This window comes from Macadamia integrifolia, chromosome 14 (genome assembly GCF_013358625.1).
Source record: "Macadamia integrifolia cultivar HAES 741 chromosome 14, SCU_Mint_v3, whole genome shotgun sequence".
Lineage (NCBI taxonomy): Eukaryota > Viridiplantae > Streptophyta > Magnoliopsida > Proteales > Proteaceae > Macadamia > Macadamia integrifolia.
This window is the reverse complement of record NC_056570.1, coordinates 6,561,279-6,579,390: the sequence shown is the minus strand read 5'-3', so window position 1 is coordinate 6,579,390 and position 18,112 is coordinate 6,561,279. Positions and strand designations below refer to the sequence as shown.

The 18,112-nt window shown below is 37.1% G+C and overlaps 4 protein-coding genes across 4 annotated transcripts; all 4 read right to left on the bottom strand.

Annotated features, from left to right (window-relative positions):
• Positions 1–2: 2 nt before the first annotated feature.
• Positions 3–4,312, bottom strand: LOC122061033 (disease resistance protein TAO1-like). Its single transcript, XM_042624197.1, has 5 exons — positions 3,441–4,312; positions 3,036–3,320; positions 1,203–2,899; positions 379–934; positions 3–148 (listed from the first exon to the last, which is right to left on the bottom strand). The coding sequence occupies exons 1-3, from the start codon at positions 4,023–4,025 to the stop codon at positions 1,301–1,303; spliced, it is 2,469 nt and encodes an 822-aa protein (XP_042480131.1). The 5' UTR covers positions 4,026–4,312; the 3' UTR covers positions 3–148; positions 379–934; positions 1,203–1,300.
• On the bottom strand, positions 4,312–5,825 carry LOC122061034 (disease resistance protein RPV1-like). The gene is made up of 2 exons (XM_042624198.1): positions 5,277–5,825; positions 4,312–4,539 (listed from the first exon to the last, which is right to left on the bottom strand). The coding sequence occupies exons 1-2, from the start codon at positions 5,741–5,743 to the stop codon at positions 4,317–4,319; spliced, it is 690 nt and encodes a 229-aa protein (XP_042480132.1). The 5' UTR covers positions 5,744–5,825; the 3' UTR covers positions 4,312–4,316.
• A 3,535-nt stretch (positions 5,826–9,360) lies between these two features.
• On the bottom strand, positions 9,361–10,062 carry LOC122060440. The gene is made up of 2 exons (XM_042623530.1): positions 9,844–10,062; positions 9,361–9,707 (listed from the first exon to the last, which is right to left on the bottom strand). Exons 1-2 carry the CDS (start codon positions 10,054–10,056, stop codon positions 9,531–9,533), a joined length of 390 nt encoding a protein of 129 aa, XP_042479464.1. The 5' UTR covers positions 10,057–10,062; the 3' UTR covers positions 9,361–9,530.
• Positions 10,063–10,100: 38 nt separating this feature from the next.
• Positions 10,101–12,093, bottom strand: LOC122061736. The gene is made up of 3 exons (XM_042625184.1): positions 10,903–12,093; positions 10,231–10,797; positions 10,101–10,130 (listed from the first exon to the last, which is right to left on the bottom strand). Exons 1-3 carry the CDS (start codon positions 12,091–12,093, stop codon positions 10,101–10,103), a joined length of 1,788 nt encoding a protein of 595 aa, XP_042481118.1.
• Between the last annotated feature and the right edge of the window lie 6,019 nt (positions 12,094–18,112).

Sequence of the window (18,112 nt, the reverse complement as noted above, 5' to 3'; positions counted from 1 at the left end):
TTAAATCCTTTGGACGTACTCCAACTCTTGCCATGCGGACTCGGCATGAGTATCATCTCCCATTACTTGTGTGAAGATCTCCACATGCATTGCCATATCACTCAGTGTTTACAAAGGGTTTCTTTTTGAGGTGGTTTAACATCTATGTCTGCAAGTCATATTAAGGATAGTGAGTGAGAGAATTTGTGAGAGAGAAATTACAAATTCCCTACGCTGAAAAAAGAAGAGAAACTGATTTTAAGAGAAATACAGACTTGTATCACTACAATTAAGCTTGCTGGAGACCATGGAAAGAATAAAAATTCTCCAAGGAACCATTATGTAGAAGTCACAAGCAACAATTTTCTTATCCATGGCAGGTTTCCTTGGCATACACACCTCAATGTAGCTATTTCCACCTCCGAACATCCCATTAAAGGGGATGACCTTTCCAGTAGTATAGGTGATAAATCTGAATGCACATGAACCATGTCATTGTGAATACAGTACCTAACAATGGCAATTTATCAATAACTATGGATGTAAATAATGGGAAGTGAAAACATTTATTCCTGTCTAAACAACTAGTATAATTCTATCAATGCCATAATATGAAAACCGTTCAAGGAGCTAGAGCATCAGATGAATATATAAATAGGAATTTTCTTGAAGAACCTGCACAAGCATAGAAGGAAAAATATATAGACTGAATCTAGATTGACATTTAAATCTCGAGAGGGCTCAGAAAAAATTCCATAACATGGATATCACTTTGATTGAGTTGCAAGCTACACCTTGGACTAATTTGCATGAGGTGTCTTTTGGGAAGGACACTTACCACTTAAGCAGCCAATCGGAAGGAGGGTGAACTCACCCAACAGCTTTGCATTGATTGGTCTCTCCTTGTCCTTTTCCAAATCAAAACAGCAGAGTGAGGCTACTGAAATAAGAAAGTCTATAGCTCAGTCAGTTATCACAACAAACAACATAAACATAAATACACACACACACACAAATAGATCCTTAAGTAATAATCACAGTTGCCCAACCTACAAGACTCTTTTTTGTTGAGAAGATTAGTTAATATCAATTTTTCTTAGAAAATAAGAATTTATTAGAGTTAAAAGAACAAGAGAGTAGAGAGCCGAAAAGCTCAAAATTTTACAGAGACAATGAAGCGTTAACAACTAAAACAAAACAAGAGAGAGAAAAGAGAGACATACCTTGAATGAATTTGTTATGTGATATGAATTTTATTCATTCAGATTCACTATCCGATGTCGACAGGTCCAGGTCATTCAAGAGTGCTACTCGAGCAATATCAGTAAGGTTGTCTGCAGTATTCACCATTTAGCATCCACAATTCCTTCGACTCTGTCAGATCTGGTAGTTTTTCCAAGGATATACACCCCCTAACATCCAACGATAGCAGCGATGCCAACCCATTACCTGCTTGAATCTCAGTTAGGTTCTTGCAGCCTTTAGTATTTAGATGCCTCAACTTTTTAAAGTTTGACAGATCCGGTAATCTCTGCAAGGATATACACCTACTAACATCCAAGTATCTTAAAAATTCCAACCCATTACCAACTTGAATCTTAGTTAGCATCTTGCAGCCATTTGTTGATAGCACCCTCAAGTTTTTCAAGTTTGACAGATCCGGTAATCTCTCCAAGGACTCACACCCAATAATATCCAATTCCTCCAAGAATTCCAACCCGTCAACACCATGAACCTCAGTTAGATTCTTTAAGTCTTTAATCTTTAGAGAGTTTAAGTTTTTAAAGTTAAAGCAATCTTCGCAATCTTGGCAATCTCCGCAAAATCCAATATGTAATTCCCTCAACTCTTTGAAGTTTGAAAGATCAGGTAATCTTTCCATCGAGAAGCACCAACTGATCCTAAGATAGCTCAGGTTTTTCAGGCCGGCTGAGATATCCTCCGGTAATTTTTTTAATGATGTGGCCATAACAATTGATAATCTTTGTAAAGATTCATAATTCTCAAGGCCCTCAATCTCAGATAACTCCGGACAATCACAAGTTTCTAGTATCTTCAGCCTTTTCGAATCTCGCAGATATGGTATTTTTCTTAATTCTTTGCAGTTCCATATATGCAACTTCTCCAAAGAGTACATACCCTCACCTTCAAAATCGGATATGCTGTGGTTCTGACAGAAGCTTAAAGACGTTAGATTTTTAGACCCTACCAATTTTGGCAATTTTTTTAATAAATAGCAAAGTTTAATGTTCAAGTCCTCCAGGGAGTCCAATTTCTCATCAACACCTTCAATTTCTTCTAGGTAATTGCAGTTATAAAGACATAATCTCTTTAAATTAATCAAGCCTCCTGATGTACTTGATAGTTTTTCCATTGACCGACAAAAGCCAGCATCTAGTTCAATCAAACTTGAGGGAAGACCTGAGATGTATAGAATTGAGGTGCACCCTCTAACATTAAGCTCGGTCAAACTTGAAGTGCTGCAGCTACTAAAATCAAGGCTGGTCAAACTTAAACTTAAACTTGAGCATCCACCTAAACTGAGTCTTTTAAGAGAAGTCAACTGACAAATTTCACTTGGGAGATTCAATAGACTATTGCAATGACTTAAATCAAGTTCTGTCAAGGATATCATGCGGTCCAATTTCTCTGGCAGCTCCACTAGTTCTATGCAAAGTTTTAAATTGAGTTTTTGGAGAGAAGTCAACTGTGAAATTTCACTTGGGAGACCCTTTACTTTCCAGCAATGACCCATATCTAATATGACCAAGTTTGTGAGACAAATGGATGGATCAATCTCCTCCAAATTTCTACAGCCATCAAGAATCAATATCTCCAAGAGTTGATTTGCTGAAAAGTCAGGAGTACTAGATAGCTGACGACAAAACGAGAGATTTAGAACTTTTAGATTTGTTGCCTTCTGCAAAACAGAATACATATGATAGGTTACTTGATTAGCTTTAGAAGGACTAAAAGAAAATTTGAATTTTTTAAAAAAACTTTTGATATAAAAAATTAATTAATTAATTAAATAAAAGAGAGAAGTTCTTCGAGACCTTGATGCAGTTCCAGCCCATCCAGTTATTGGTTATTTTACTATGTGATAGATCAAGAACAACCAGTTTTTGTGGACAAAAATTTGTTAGTTCATATTGGTCAGAGCATCCTCTCAAACTAAGCCATCTCAGTTCTGAAAAAGAATTGAAGTTCCCAGAAGTATGTGTATAATTGACTTGCAGTAATCTTAGTCCTGTCATTGCAGAGAATCCTTCACTCATCAAACATTGGCTCACTGACATAGGACTGAAGCCAATAATGAGTCCTTTAACATTACTTGTTCCCTACAAAATAGAGAACCTCAATTAATAAATGTCAAATCAAGATTATCATAATAAACCAAGAAAGAGACATCAAATAACTAATTCACAAACTCTTGACAAATTTATATATTTAATACGTACCCTCTTTGAATTGATTACATCCAAGACTTCCTCTTGAAACCATAATCGAGAACGCTTTCCTGGATCATCTTTGTTCTCTTGACGAACAATTTCCCTTCCAAGATCCCGAAGCTGATCGTGCATTCTTAACTCATTTTTTTCATTAATCGTTACCAATGACTTTACACAAAGAGCATCAAATCCTACTTGAGAAGCAAAACCACACCCATCCCATATGTGACATGCAATATCTTTATCCATTCCGATGGAAAAACAAGCAGTATCAAGAAACATTTGTTGCTCCTCATCATCTAATGCATCATAACTTATTTTCAAACTTTTCATAACATCATTATCGGGTACTTTTTGCAACTTCTTTAGCATGCTTTCCCATATTGATTTTTTCTTTTTGAATAAAGATGAACCTATAACTTGAAGAGCCAAGGGAAGTCCTCCAGTAGTTTGTACCATAGCATTTGAGAGATCCAAATAATCTTCTGGAGGTTGGTCCCTTCTAAATGCATGATGGCTAAAAAGTTGAAGAGAATCATTTGGATCCATTACTTTGGGCTTATAAATCTTAGTTGCTTCGTGAACACATGACATTTGCTCATCTCTACTTGTGATAATAATCTTACTTCCAACACCAAACCATTCTAGGTCCCCAACTAAAGACTTTACCTGATCCTCCCGATCCACATCATCAAGAACAATAAGAACTTTTTTTGCACGGAATTTTTGTTGAATCACAGTAATTCCGTCATCCACACTATTAATATGTTGATTTTCTTGTTTCAGGATACTAGAGACAAGTTGCTTTTGCAAATTAACAATTCCGTTGTATTGTTGAGCACTTTCTCGAACATTTGCAATAAAGCTACACCCTTCAAAGTGATTTTAGATTGTATTATAGACAGCCCTAGCGATTGTTGTCTTTCCAATGCCACCAAGGCCATGGATCCCCACAATTGTTCTGTCATTAGATCCAATATTTAATAACATTAACATTTCTCCTATGTGAGATTGGATTCCAACTAGGTTCTTAGAAACACTCAAGGGTCTCTTGTTCAATATACTTTGAACTGTTTTAACAACTTCTTTTATTAACTTCCATTCATACCTGCATTATTTAAACAATAAATAAATAAATAAATACTTTCGTGATTAATAATATACAGAAGGAAAGGAATCAAAAAATTTAATGTAGAAGAAACGATGTGTGAATTATGTGAAATGAAGTAAAATTTAACATAGAAGAAACGGACATGTGAATTATATGAACTGAAGTAGATTATGCAAGTCTTATTATGTATTTGCGTCTTATTTTTTTGTTTATAATTTCTATTTATTCCCCATCAAAATTTTTCACAAATGAGCAAATATAGTAGCAGCGAGTAGAGTGAAGGAAAATGATAAGCAAGATCTCACATTTTATTCACATTTGTTGGCCCTTAATCAAATAATTTTTTTCTTGGGTACTCTTAAACCTAAATTATTTTTCCTAAAGTGAATACATATTAAAAATAATGCATGAAAAATTCCTACCAAAAAAGAAAGTAGAAGAGGACAACAAATATTTTCTTCTGATACATTAAATAATTTCAATAATTCAAATTTTATGATCCATATGTTGCTGGAAAGTATTTTCTGAATACGATTCAATACTATGAATATCAAGATCAAAATATGTTCGGAAAAATCCATTCAATTGTATTTTTCAGAGGCAAAAAAATTAAATCTTTTGTAAAATATAATCAAATCAAGAAATTTTCAAATGCAGTGGGTTGGTTTCTATTCATGAAAAATTAATTAACCCTTAAATATGGAACCAAACCAAAACGGAAGTGTTGGACTTACGTCTTCTCCTCGACATGCCATCCTTTCAATTTTCCAACCTCTCTCAGAGCCTTCTTCCACTTTTGCACGTCTGTCTCTTGGAAACCCTTTTGCAGGTGTTTCTCAAAGGCTTCCTCATACTTCCTTTTCTGGTTCCTCACATCCGTTGGGTCAACTTTGTAGAAAATAGGCAACACGATCTGATTCATCGTTCTTTCGCATTCAGATATCTTGGTAAGCTCATTGAGACACCATTTGCTTGATGCGTAATTCTCTGAGAAGATGGGAATTGAGATTCTTGATTCCTTGATTGCAGTGAGTAGTTCCGGGCCAATCTCGTTTCCCTTGGGGAGTTCTTCTTCGTCCCTGAATGTTTGAATTCCAGCGTCAACCAAGGCATGGTAGAGGTGGTCGGCAAAATTGAAGCGAACATCTTGGCCACAAAAGCTCAAGAACACTTCATAATTAACAGAAGAAGAAGAGGCCATTCTGACTATCAAATTGCTTGATCGCTCTTTCAAATGTGAAATGATGTTATATGAATCATTCAAAGATATCTTTGGTATTGCTACTATTAATATATTTTCTGCGGATTGTCAACGTGGCAATATCATTCAATTGTTGAAAATACATTTGTTATTCAATTGTATATGAGGATATCTTTTCTAATCTGATCTTAGATTATGTTCCAATTGAATAGCACCACGTGTAGATAAGCTTTAAGGAAATTTGGGCTTTTCCGCGTTGTCACTTGTCAGAGAGGAATGCCTCCACGGCTCCACTCCCAGTGAGATTTGGATGTGTGGAATAAATAAAATAAAAAATAAATAAAAAAAAGCCAAAGATCTAGTAATCGTATGGTACTAATTAAGCTAAAGTGTATGGTATTTTCACAATTTACATATCAACTAAAATAAGTTTATAATAATGCTTTTTAATACAAAGTATGGAGACCCAGTAAATATGTATCTACGTGCATTATTGTTTGTCAAAACAAAATGTAAACTGAGAAAATCAATTCATATTAGACATATATTATATGAGTATTACGGGTATATAATAATAAAGTTACAATAATGCTTGTTGTCTATTTGCTTGCTCTGGCTCCGATGAAACTCCCAACTTCATCCCTCTAGTCTCCACCCATGACATCCGTTAATAGCAGAGCTGCCATGGGAGCTTCATCCAAGAATCGAGACCCTTGGTTGGTGTCCAAAAAAATCATGTATACTAATGCTCAGATGTAAGAGAGTTTGAGCAGTATTTTGTAATATTAATCCTTCTAGGTGAAGCCACTAATTTCCATGGTAAGATATTTAAGCGCTTGGAAGTGGCTTTTGTTGGGGTGTATCCCTTTTCTTCCTTTGTACCATTTCTAACTATTCATTTTATTTATTTACTTATTTTGTTTGGCATAGTTCTATGCTCTCACAATAACAAATATATCAACCTTCTTATATGAACTTTCTTAAGAAGTATAGGTTGAAAGGGACCCATCTAAAGAATCAAAACCGTGTTTCATAAATCATAGGTTGAAAGGGACCCACCTAAGGAATCAAAACCGTGTTTCATAAATCAAAATTGCGGTCAAGTCATGTGTTCTTGTTAGATGCTTTTGAGTTTTGAGCCATTTAAGCTGTTTTTAGTTATAAACTTTATTTTTCAAAGTCCATATTTTGGCCCGGCCTAGAGGCAGCTTCCTCTTGAGTCAAGTCATCAAGGTCCCTTACCCCTCATCTAAGGCAAGTTGACAATTTGTTTGCTCTATTTGCTTTAATGTGTGATACAGACACGGACTCCAGAGCAAAACAATTCTTTCCCATCAATAAAATTTCACTGGTGTATTTTTCAGGTTTACCTAACTTAAGCAAGAGTTTTCCACACTAAATGGGGTGAGATTCAATTGTTTCAGCTCTCAACCCTACTAAAAAATTACAACGTTTGCATTTATGTCAGATCATTAGGTGATTTTTACTGACAAAAAAATATTTGGGTTACATGATTTCAATCTTACAAAAATATTTGATCAACAAGAAAAAGAATTTTTCTTGGGTTACATGAAAGCTCAGGAACACTTCATAAATAGTACTACTCGAACTAGAAAAAGAGGTCTGATGATGATGAGGAGCTGCCATTCTTACTACGATCAAATTGTTAAGAAGTAGCAGCAAGAAGTTCTTAGCAAGTAATTGCAGAGCAGTATTTACTTGTTTTATTTCCTTCCCTTTAGTATGACCTTAGAGCTCGTCCCTCCTTTATTTTGTTATTCATCTCTAGGCTCTATCTAGTTCGTTGGGGAACGTTCCTATCACTTTCCTTACCACAATTTCTAATTTTTTTTCTTTTAATAATCGAGCTTCTCGGGATGAGTACGTTCGCACAATAATTTTTTATATTTTAATACTATTTGGGAGCTTTCCTACCACTTTCCTATTTTTTTTTTGTATTTCTTTATTTATTTCTTTAAAGACACGTTTTGTCATTGAGTCCATTTGCCAACTCCCAATATCAAATAAACATGATCCGGCACATTATGATCTACTTCATCCAACCATAAAGATTGTCATAGTTGATCTCTCACCGCCATGGGAAACACACATTTAAAATTCTCTACATCAATAATCAATTAGTTCTGCTGATGAGATAACTATGCATTTTTGATGCCTTGAAAATAGAAGAATGGATCTAGTTTATGTACGAGAATGTATAAAAATGATTTTGATGCGTAGATATAGAATCAATTTTTTTTTTTTATTTAATAGATTCTATTTCCATGGATCAGGAGTGTATGAAAACATTCTCATACGTGAACCTGATCCGTTCATAAGAAATGATCTTAATTAGTTTTATGAGAAATTTTATAAAGAAAAAATTACTCTATTAAATAAAAATAGGTTTCATTTATCAAGTAATTTGGGATGAGTCCATTATAACTTTCCTATAAGAGAGATCAACTAGTTCATTTATAGATTCTCTACATCAATAATCAATTAGTTCCCATCACTTTCCGTACCACATTATAATTTTTTTTAGAGTAATTTACAACGCCACCCCCTGGAGAATGCCAATATTAGAGGGACACCCCCTCTCTTTCACCAAATTGGACTCGGACCCCCTACCGTCAGTCAACGTTACATGATGCTTTGAAATGGTTTTTGCCCTTATGAGTAAAAACTGATAAATTAGACATTTTTCATTATCCCAAAAATACCCCTCCTTACCCTTTTATCTCTCCTTCTCTCCTTCTCTCCTCTTCTCCCTACCTGCTACAAACGGTTCAGACGAGTTCCAGCAGAGATAGAGAGGGCAGTCGCTGGAAAATACTTCTCCTTTTGTCGCCGGCGAGTAGTGCTTCCCATCCAGTTTCTGTCGCAGGCGAGAAGATATGTTTGTTTGTTTTTGTTTTTGTTTTTGTTTTTTTTTTCTCTTCTCTATTTTCCCCATTTTGATCTCTAGTTCTCTATTGGGATTTTGTGTGCTCAACGAGACGCCGAAGATAGACCCACGAACCTGCATATGCTCTGCCTAGAAACAACAGCAGAGAAGCAACAAGCACCTCTGAGAAGAAAAGTTTCAAGGCCCTTCCCAGTAAAGAGATTACTATTGTTCACTAATAAAAAAAAATTCCATTATTCTACTATCAGGTGCAGTAGAAAAACACTAATCATAACAAACAACAGAACACAAAATTGTAAGTTTTGGACATGACTTACACAAGGTGTTTTGACCATTCATTAAGCTCAATGTGATAGGTAATACCAGGTGAAAATGAGATATCACCCAATATATTACAATATGAATATATATCAAATTGAGTGAAAGCCCCTAACTAATTATGACTTGTGTTTGTATGTGTGTTGCAGTTCATTATGTTCAGGTTGACAAAAACTGAGACCAAGTTAAAATCAGGAAATCCCTCGGTACCCTATTGAATACAGTGTCAAACAAAAATGAAAATCAAGAAAAAGAAATCTGCCCACATGTCCATTCCACATCAAGAACAAAATCAAAAAAACTTGTCCAGCCTTGTCCATTCCACATATAAATGAAAATAAAAAAACCTTTCCAACATGTTCATTCCACATCCAAAATGAAAATAAAAAACCTATACACATGTCCATTCCACATACTTGACAAAAATCAAAAGGCCTGTATACACATCAGAATTACACATATCGAAAACCTGTCCAGTCTAGTAATGATAATTTCCAAAATCAAAAGGCCTATATACACATCATTTCCCCCCCCCCAAAAAAAACCCCCCTTTGTCCAAACTCAATTCTTGTTTGGCTTCTGCATTGCCTCCTTTTCACGTCTTCTTGCCCGAGCTGCTGTCGCTTTCGCTCTTTTCCTTGCTTGAACACTATCATTCAATGCAGTTGATGCATTATGTGATCTTGTCCGCTGAGAGACATTGACTTCAGCTTCACTAGCCCCCACATTTCGACTCTCCTACACAAGCATTTAGAACAATCCAAGTATAGTTGAGTAATTATGGAAGTATAACATATGTCTAAAATTTAGTAGAATTGATTACAATATCATAGGATGATAACTGAATGGTCTTTGGAGAATGAATCATGGTTACCTTCACAGTACTGCTTTTCCTTGCCCTTTTCCTCCTAATTTGACCCCCTTTACATGTTCTCCTGTTATGACCCTGAAGCCCACACTTATCACATCTTACTGATGTAGACTTCTTTCTGTACTCACTTCCTGCTGGTTCACCATCCTCCTTTTTTCTAACTTTTTTGGGTCTGCCTGGGTGCCTTCTCAGAGGTGGAGGCTCCACCACTCCCATACTACTTGTTTCTTCGAACTCTGATATGTCAGGAAGTGGGTGTATCATGTTCTCATAGGCTTGTAGATATTTCCCTAGAAAATAAAAACTATCACAGTAATCTGATAGGTTTTCCCTCTTAAATGTAATACAGCAAGCTGCATGTCTACATGGCAGCCCGGTAGCCTCCCATACTTGACACCCACATTTTCGAGTATTCAAGTTTACCACAAATCTTGATGTGCCATCGTTCACCTCAAATTCATTATATCCTGCTGATAGGGCCACACAAGATCTTGATTGCTGGTGGATCACATCCATTCTCTTCTTAATCTTTGGTGTCAAAGTCCCCTTGTAAGAACAAGCTTGCTCAAACCTCTTATGTAATTTATCCATCAAACTTATCCGCACTTGATCAATCAAATATAGGATGGGTTTGTCTCTATACGGGCCTACCAAGTTATTGAAGGACTCTGTCATGTTGTTAGTTATGTGATCACTTTTTGTTTGGTGATTAAATGCCCATCTTGACCATGAACTAGGCTGGTTTTCCATCAGAAAATCATATGCTTTTTGATTTATACTCTTGATCTCAGCCATTGCCTTTGTCCACTCAATTTCTCTGTAAGCCCTTGATGCAGTCCAAAATAAAGCTTTTAGCTTCTCACCTTTATAATCTTTCCTGAAATTTGCATACAAATGCCTACTGCAATGCCTTGTATGTGATTCAAGGAAAACCTCCTTAATTGCATCAGTTAACCCCTACACACCCAATAAGAATGAAAAAAAAAAAACAATATCAGAAATCAGCAATTGATATAAAAAAAAGAAGTAAAAACATTTAAAGAGAAATTGATAAGAAGGCACCTTTTGCTTATCTGACATGAAAGTTAAATACCCCATGTCATCTGATGTAGAATACAATGCAGTATACAGATTCTGAAGGAACCACAGCCAACTGTCTTTGCACTCAGATTCAACAACAGCATAGGCAAGTGGAAATAATCCATTGTTCCCGTCAACAGAAATAGCTGCCAATAGTGTCCCTTCAAACTTTCCCTTCAGATGGCATCCATCCAACCCAATAAATGGCCTACAACCATTAAGAAACCCTCTTTTGCTTGCTTCATAACAAACAAAACACCTTTTAAACACTGGATTGTCGGCCATGTTAGTTCTTGAAATGAATTGAAGATTAAACATTGAACCTGGATTGGTTTGCCTAACCATCTCTCCATACCTTGGAAGCTTGGAATACGACTTGGCATGGCTACCCTCATTTACTTCTTTTGCAAGAAGACGTGCCCTCCAAATCTGACTGTAACTTGGTTGAATCTTATAATCCTTCCATAACATGGCTCTAATACTATTAGTAGACAACTCAGGATCTGCTTTGAGTTGTGGACCAAGTTTGTTAGCAATCCATCTTGATGTTGCATCCGGGTTTTTGTCTTTTCTTTGAGAACAAGTATGCTGAGGATTAAAAGACTTTATCATAAAAGTGATTTTATCTTCAGTCGGTGATGCATGAATTCTCCACTGACAACCATCATCAGCACAAATAACAGTTACCCTTGTCCTCTCATTTTTTATTCTCTGAAGATGAAAACCCTCTTGGATTGCATAATCTTTCAATTCTCTCCTAAAATGGTCCACATCATCAAATATCATACCATCCTCTAGTTGGACTTTTCCTTCAACATCAAAAACACTTCTTGCCCTACGGACTTGTGGTGCATGGAACTCATCGGAGTCATAATCTGATAAGTCATCAGTTCCAATAGATGCTTCATCACCTTCAGAGCCATCCCCATCTTCAAAGTGCACCTCTTCTTCACTTCCACTTTTACTAATATCTTTAAAGCCATCATCACTTTGCATTTTCCAGTCTTCATCTTCCGAGTCAGACATAACATACTCACATCCACCTGAGTATGTATTAGTCACATCATTTGCCTCATTTATCACCTCTACCACATCTACAATAGATTTTCCTTTCTCACTATGACTTGAAATTATCCCGGGGATTGTACCACTACCATCTTTGCTTGATCTCATGTTGGATGCACCAGTTCTGCCTATAGAAATACCTGAGCAACAAGCACTCTGGACTATCGGTTTTGGTACTCTAGATGTACCACTTTCATAATGAACAAATGATCCAATTCCAATGCTAGGAGGCTGCACTTCATTCCTCTATCTTCTGCTTGGAAGATCTCTACCAACAACTTTGAATGGATAGTCATTAATGGTATGACCACCAAAACCATTGTCAAACTGCTTCACATTTGACACATACACCATAAGAACCCTCAACTCTTCAAAAATAGACAACACTTGCATGAGTGTGTCATCGTTCCATATATCAATCATAACCCTACTATCAGGCAGCATAGCTTGACAAGTGAACTTGATAGACCTCCCATCTGGAATATGTGACAACACCGTACTGTAGATGTCGCATAGTAACTCAAAATAACTGAACTTCTCTCTATCAACAATCTTGTGCTCAACCTTCCCATCGTAATGGTAATACAATGTGTAAGGATCCATTCTACAAATGATAACAATGCAATTAGTAAAATTCATAATATTTCTCACACTTTCTCTTATAATAAACATGAAAATCATAGCAAAATATAGCAAAGCACAGTTTTACCAAATGTAAGAACCACCATATTTGTCTTATTCAGCAAATAGTTCACATTGAATTTTTTACCAAGAAAACTAATAGTAAAAGTTGTCTCTGAAACACAAGCATATGTTAACATGGAATTTCTTTTTTTTATTTTTTCAAAAAGNAAAAAACAATATCATAAATCAGCAATTGATATAAAAAAAAGAAGTAAAAACATTTAAAGAGAAATTGATAAGAAGGCACCTTTTGCTTATCTGACATGAAAGTTAAATACCCCATGTCATCTGATGTAGAATACAATGCAGTATACAGATTCTGAAGGAACCACAGCCAACTGTCTTTGCACTCAGATTCAACAACAGCATAGGCAAGTGGAAATAATCCATTGTTCCCGTCAACAGAAATAGCTGCCAATAGTGTCCCTCCAAACTTTCCCTTCAGATGGCATCCATCCAACCCAATAAATGGCCTACAACCATTAAGAAACCCTCTTTTGCTTGCTTCATAACAAACAAAACACCTTTTAAACACTGGATTGTCGGCCATGTTAGTTCTTGAAATGAATTGAAGATTAAACATTGAACCTGGATTGGTTTGCCTAACCATCTCTCCATACCTTGGAAGCTTGGAATACGACTTGGCATGGCTACCCTCATTTACTTCTTTTGCAAGAAGACGTGCCCTCCAAATCTGACTGTAACTTGGTTGAATCTTATAATCCTTCCATAACATGGCTCTAATACTATTAGTAGACAACTCAAGATCTGCTTTGAGTTGTGGACCAAGTTTGTTAGCAATCCATCTTGATGTTGCATCCGGGTTTTTGTCTTTTCTTTGAGAACAAGTATGCTGAGGATTAAAAGACTTTATCATAAAAGTGATTTTATCTTCAGTCGGTGATGCATGAATTCTCCACTGACAACCATCATCAGCACAAATAACAGTTACCCTTGTCCTCTCATTTTTTATTCTCTGAAGATGAAAACCCTCTTGGATTGCATAATCTTTCAATTCTCTCCTAAAATGGTCCACATCATCAAATATCATACCATCCTCTAGTTGGACTTTTCCTTCAACATCAAAAACACTTCTTGCCCTACGGACTTGTGGTGCATGGAACTCATCGGAGTCATAATCTGATAAGTCATCAGTTCCAATAGATGCTTCATCACCTTCAGAGCCATCCCCATCTTCAAAGTGCACCTCAGAGCCATCCCCATCTTCAAAGTGCACCTCTTCTTCATTTCCACTTTTACTAATATCTTTAAAGCCATCATCACTTTGCATTTTCCAGTCTTCATCTTCCGAGTCAGACATAACATACTCACATCCACTTGAGTATGTATTAGTCACATCATTTGCCTCATCTATCACCTCTACCACATCTACAATAGATTTTCCTTTCTCACTATGACTTGAAATTATCCCGGGGATTGTACCACTACCATCTTCGCTTGATCTCATGTTGGATGCACCAGTTCTGCCTATAGAAATACCTGAGCAACAAGCACTTTGGACTATCGGTTTTGGTACTCTAGATGTACCACTTTCATAATGAACAAATGATCCAATTCCAATGCTAGGAGTCTGCACTTCATTCCTCTGTCTTCTTCTTGGAAGATCTCTACCAACAACTTTGAATGGATAGCCATTAATGGTATGACCACCAAAACCATTGTCAAACTGCTTCACATTTGACACATACACCATAAGAACCCTCAACTCTTCAAAAATAGACAACACTTGCATGAGTGTGTCATCGTTCCATATATCAATCATATCCCTACTATCAGGCAGCATAGCTTGACAAGTGAACTTGATAGACCTCCCATCTGGAATATATGACAACACCGTACTGTAGATGTCGCATAGTAACTCAAAATAACTGAACTTCTCTCTATCAACAATCTTGTGCTCAACCTTCCCATCGTAATGGTAATACAATGTGTAAGGATCCATTCTACAAATGATAACAATGCAATTAGTAAAATTCATAATATTTCTCACACTCTCTTATAATAAACATGAAAATCATAGCAAAATATAGCAAAGCACAGTTTTACCAAATGTAAGAACCACCATATTTGTCTTATTCAGCAAATAGTTCACATTGAATTTTTTACCAAGAAAACTAATAGTAAAAATTGTCTCTGAAACACAAGCATATGTTAACATGGAATTTCTTTTTTTTATTTTTTCAAAAAGAAAATAAAGTTTAAAGTGATGGGTTGTACCATACAAGAATGATTTATTAGTAGAAGTATAGATAGGAACCATTCCACATTCAAAAGGCCACTACAACATGGAGATAGTAATATTAACAGATGTAAAGAGACCCAGAAAGCATAAAGCACAAGGAACCATTGTTTTGGAAACAGTAACATATTAGGAAAATAAGGAGCAGAGCCCAATAATGCCTCAGAAACCATTTACAAGAGGCATAGTTTAGTACATCTATGGGACCCTTAAAGCACAACCAAAACACATTTCAATTTTAGCCAAGCTATGGTGCAAGACAAGAATAAGAATGATTTATTAGAATAGGAAAAGAAGAGGGGACCAAATGCTTAAAAAAGCCACAAGAAGTGATGGTACTGTCGGAACCAATAAGGCAGATACATATCATTTTCAATGGCTTAAAAAGGGAAAATTCTGTTCTGAAGCAGCTTGTGGACAAGAAACTAATGTATAATCATCCATGGTTGAAATCTACAGGTATAATCTGACAAAATGGTCTCAATCGTTCGATAGCTATTTGATGAGCAATTCGTGCATGTATTAATCATTATACAAGGTTATTCATATACAAAAGGATATCAAAACATTTCTCAATCATATATACCCAGTAATGAGAATAGAATTCAGATACAGAGTGAAGAGAGCCAGCAGAAGTAGCTGTTCCAATCAATCGATTTGGGGATGATCAATAAAAGGGTAAAATTTTAGAGATACCTGTAGTCGCTGGAGGGGGTTCGCCACCGTAGTCGCTGGAGGGGGTTCGCCGCCGTAGTCGCTGGAGGGGGTTCGCTGCAGTAGTCGTCGTCGTCGCCGTCGTCGAAAGAGTGTTCGCAGCCGCCGATCTGCAAGCCTACCCGTTCTTCTTCTCAACTCATTGAGGCTGATTTGTGACCCATTAGAAGTGAGTAGTGAGTTATGGTTGTGAAATCGATTTGGGGATGATGAATAAAAGGGTTAAATGAGACAAGGAGGCAGGATAACATACCTGTAATCGCCGGAGGGGGTTCGCAGCCTCCGTAGACGCTACCGGAAGGTGTTGCAGCCACCAATCTGAAAATTCCTATCAATCTTCTTCTCCGACGTTCTTCTCTTACTCAGTAACTCGCGCGACTCGTCATATTTGAGTTGTGAGTTAGGTTTTCCTCAATCGATTTTGGAAATAGAACCATTAAGGGCAATTTTGGTACTTCATTATTTTGAAGGGAAAAATGGAATTTAGAAAAAATATTAACTGCTAATGTCAGCATTCTTGGTATATTATGTAACATTGACTGACGGTAGGGGGTCCGACTCCAATTTGGTGAAAGAGAGGGGGTGTCCCTATAATATTGGCATTCTCCAGGGGGTGGCGTTGTAAATTACCCTAAAAATAAACATGTCATCAGCAAACATAAGGTGAGTAGGCACACCGGCTCCCCTATGACCATCCATGGCCTTGGTCATCCCCATTGCCGACATCTCCCTCAAACCATAACAAAGAACCTCTTCTACAATAATAAAGAGAATAGGGGAAATAGGATCTCCCTGTCGGAGGCCTCTATTCACATCAAAATACCCCATAGGTCTTCCATTGAGAAGAAAGGAGATCTTGGCAGATTTCAGAATGGCATGGATCCATCCAACCATTGTGTCAAAGAAGCCAAATCAACGGAGCACATGAAATAAAAAATCCCCCGACAAGGTGTCAAAGGCCTTTCTAATGTTCACTTTTAGACCAAGGCCCCCTCCTCTGGATGAACTCCCCATTAGGTTTGATTCTTCCGAGGCCAGCCCAATGTTGGTCTGAATATGCTTTCCTTTTTGAAATGCTCCCTGCTCAAGGGAAATGTTTCTAGGAAGAATAGAAGAGATCTGACTAGCCAAAGTTTTTGACAAAATTTTGCAGAAAAAATTCTCCATACATAATGGGAAAAATTTTTCAAAGTCCTAGCACCCTCCACCTTTGGGATTAATAGCAGGAAATTGTTATTAATGCCTCTTGGAAGAAGACCTAACGAGAAGATTTCTCTCACTGCTCTGCAGACATCCTGGCCAATAACCTCCCAGCAGATTCTGAAAAAGGATTCCGAGAACCCATCTGGGCCCAGGGAACTATCAAGATTGAGATCCCAGACTGCTTTTTTAATCTCATCATTCAATGGAATTGAGTCTAATGTGGTTTGATCAGAGTCCTACAAAATTCTAGGGATGCAATTAAAGATCTGAGGGTGGCTTTCTAGCTCGATTCGCTTATGAAAATTCTCATAAATTTCTACAATATAGGAGCCCAGCTGATTTTGATCCGAAATCTTCTCACTCTGCTCTGGAACAATGGTCCTGATGAAATTCTTGGATCGCTTCACTCTAGTCATCACATGAAAAAACTTTGAACATCTGTCACCTTCACGCATCCACCTGATTCTGGACTTTTGGATCCGCAATTTCTCCTGGGATTTAGTAGCTTTCCATAACCTGGTCTTTACAATAGACTCCAGGTCAAAAAGCTACTCTGAGAATCCCTCCTTCTCCATACGACGTTGAACATTCTCCAGATCAGCCCTAGAAGCAGATACTTCTAAGTTCAGACTGGGGAAGGCACCACGAGACCAAGTCTTCAGAGCAGATTTCAGCAATTTTTGTTTTTGGGAAAAAATATAAATATAAGAGCATACTATAGGTATTCTGCAATCCTCCCTAACTATGTCAACAAAAATCTGAGTGATCCATCCAGAAATGATTGATTCTAAATTGGCGGTTCTGCGGCTTGGGATGAGACCCCGAGCAGCCAAGCAGCGGAGCATAATCGAAGGCAACACGGGAAAGCACCTGCTGAGCACAAACATCAAAGGCTTCCAGCCATTCTTCATTCACAAAAGACCTATCCAGAATTGCAGACACATTGCCTCTCCTTCTATTATTGAACCAGGTAAATTTCCTTCCGGAAGAAGAGAGCTGGACCATAGAAGATGCATCAACCATCGTGCCAAAATCTGTGGGCCCCTCCTCTCATGATCGAAAAGAATGGCATTAAAGTCGCCAATGATCATTCTAGGCCACCCAGCCAGACCAACAACCAATGCTGCCCATAAGGCCCAACGATTAGCTCAAAGGGATTTAGCGTGCACCACAGAGATATCAAAGGGGCAGCCCTTCCATTCAATATGGAGGGAAATCTGTTGTTCTGGCATTGAGGATATAGTGGGCATCTTCAAGCTCCGCTTC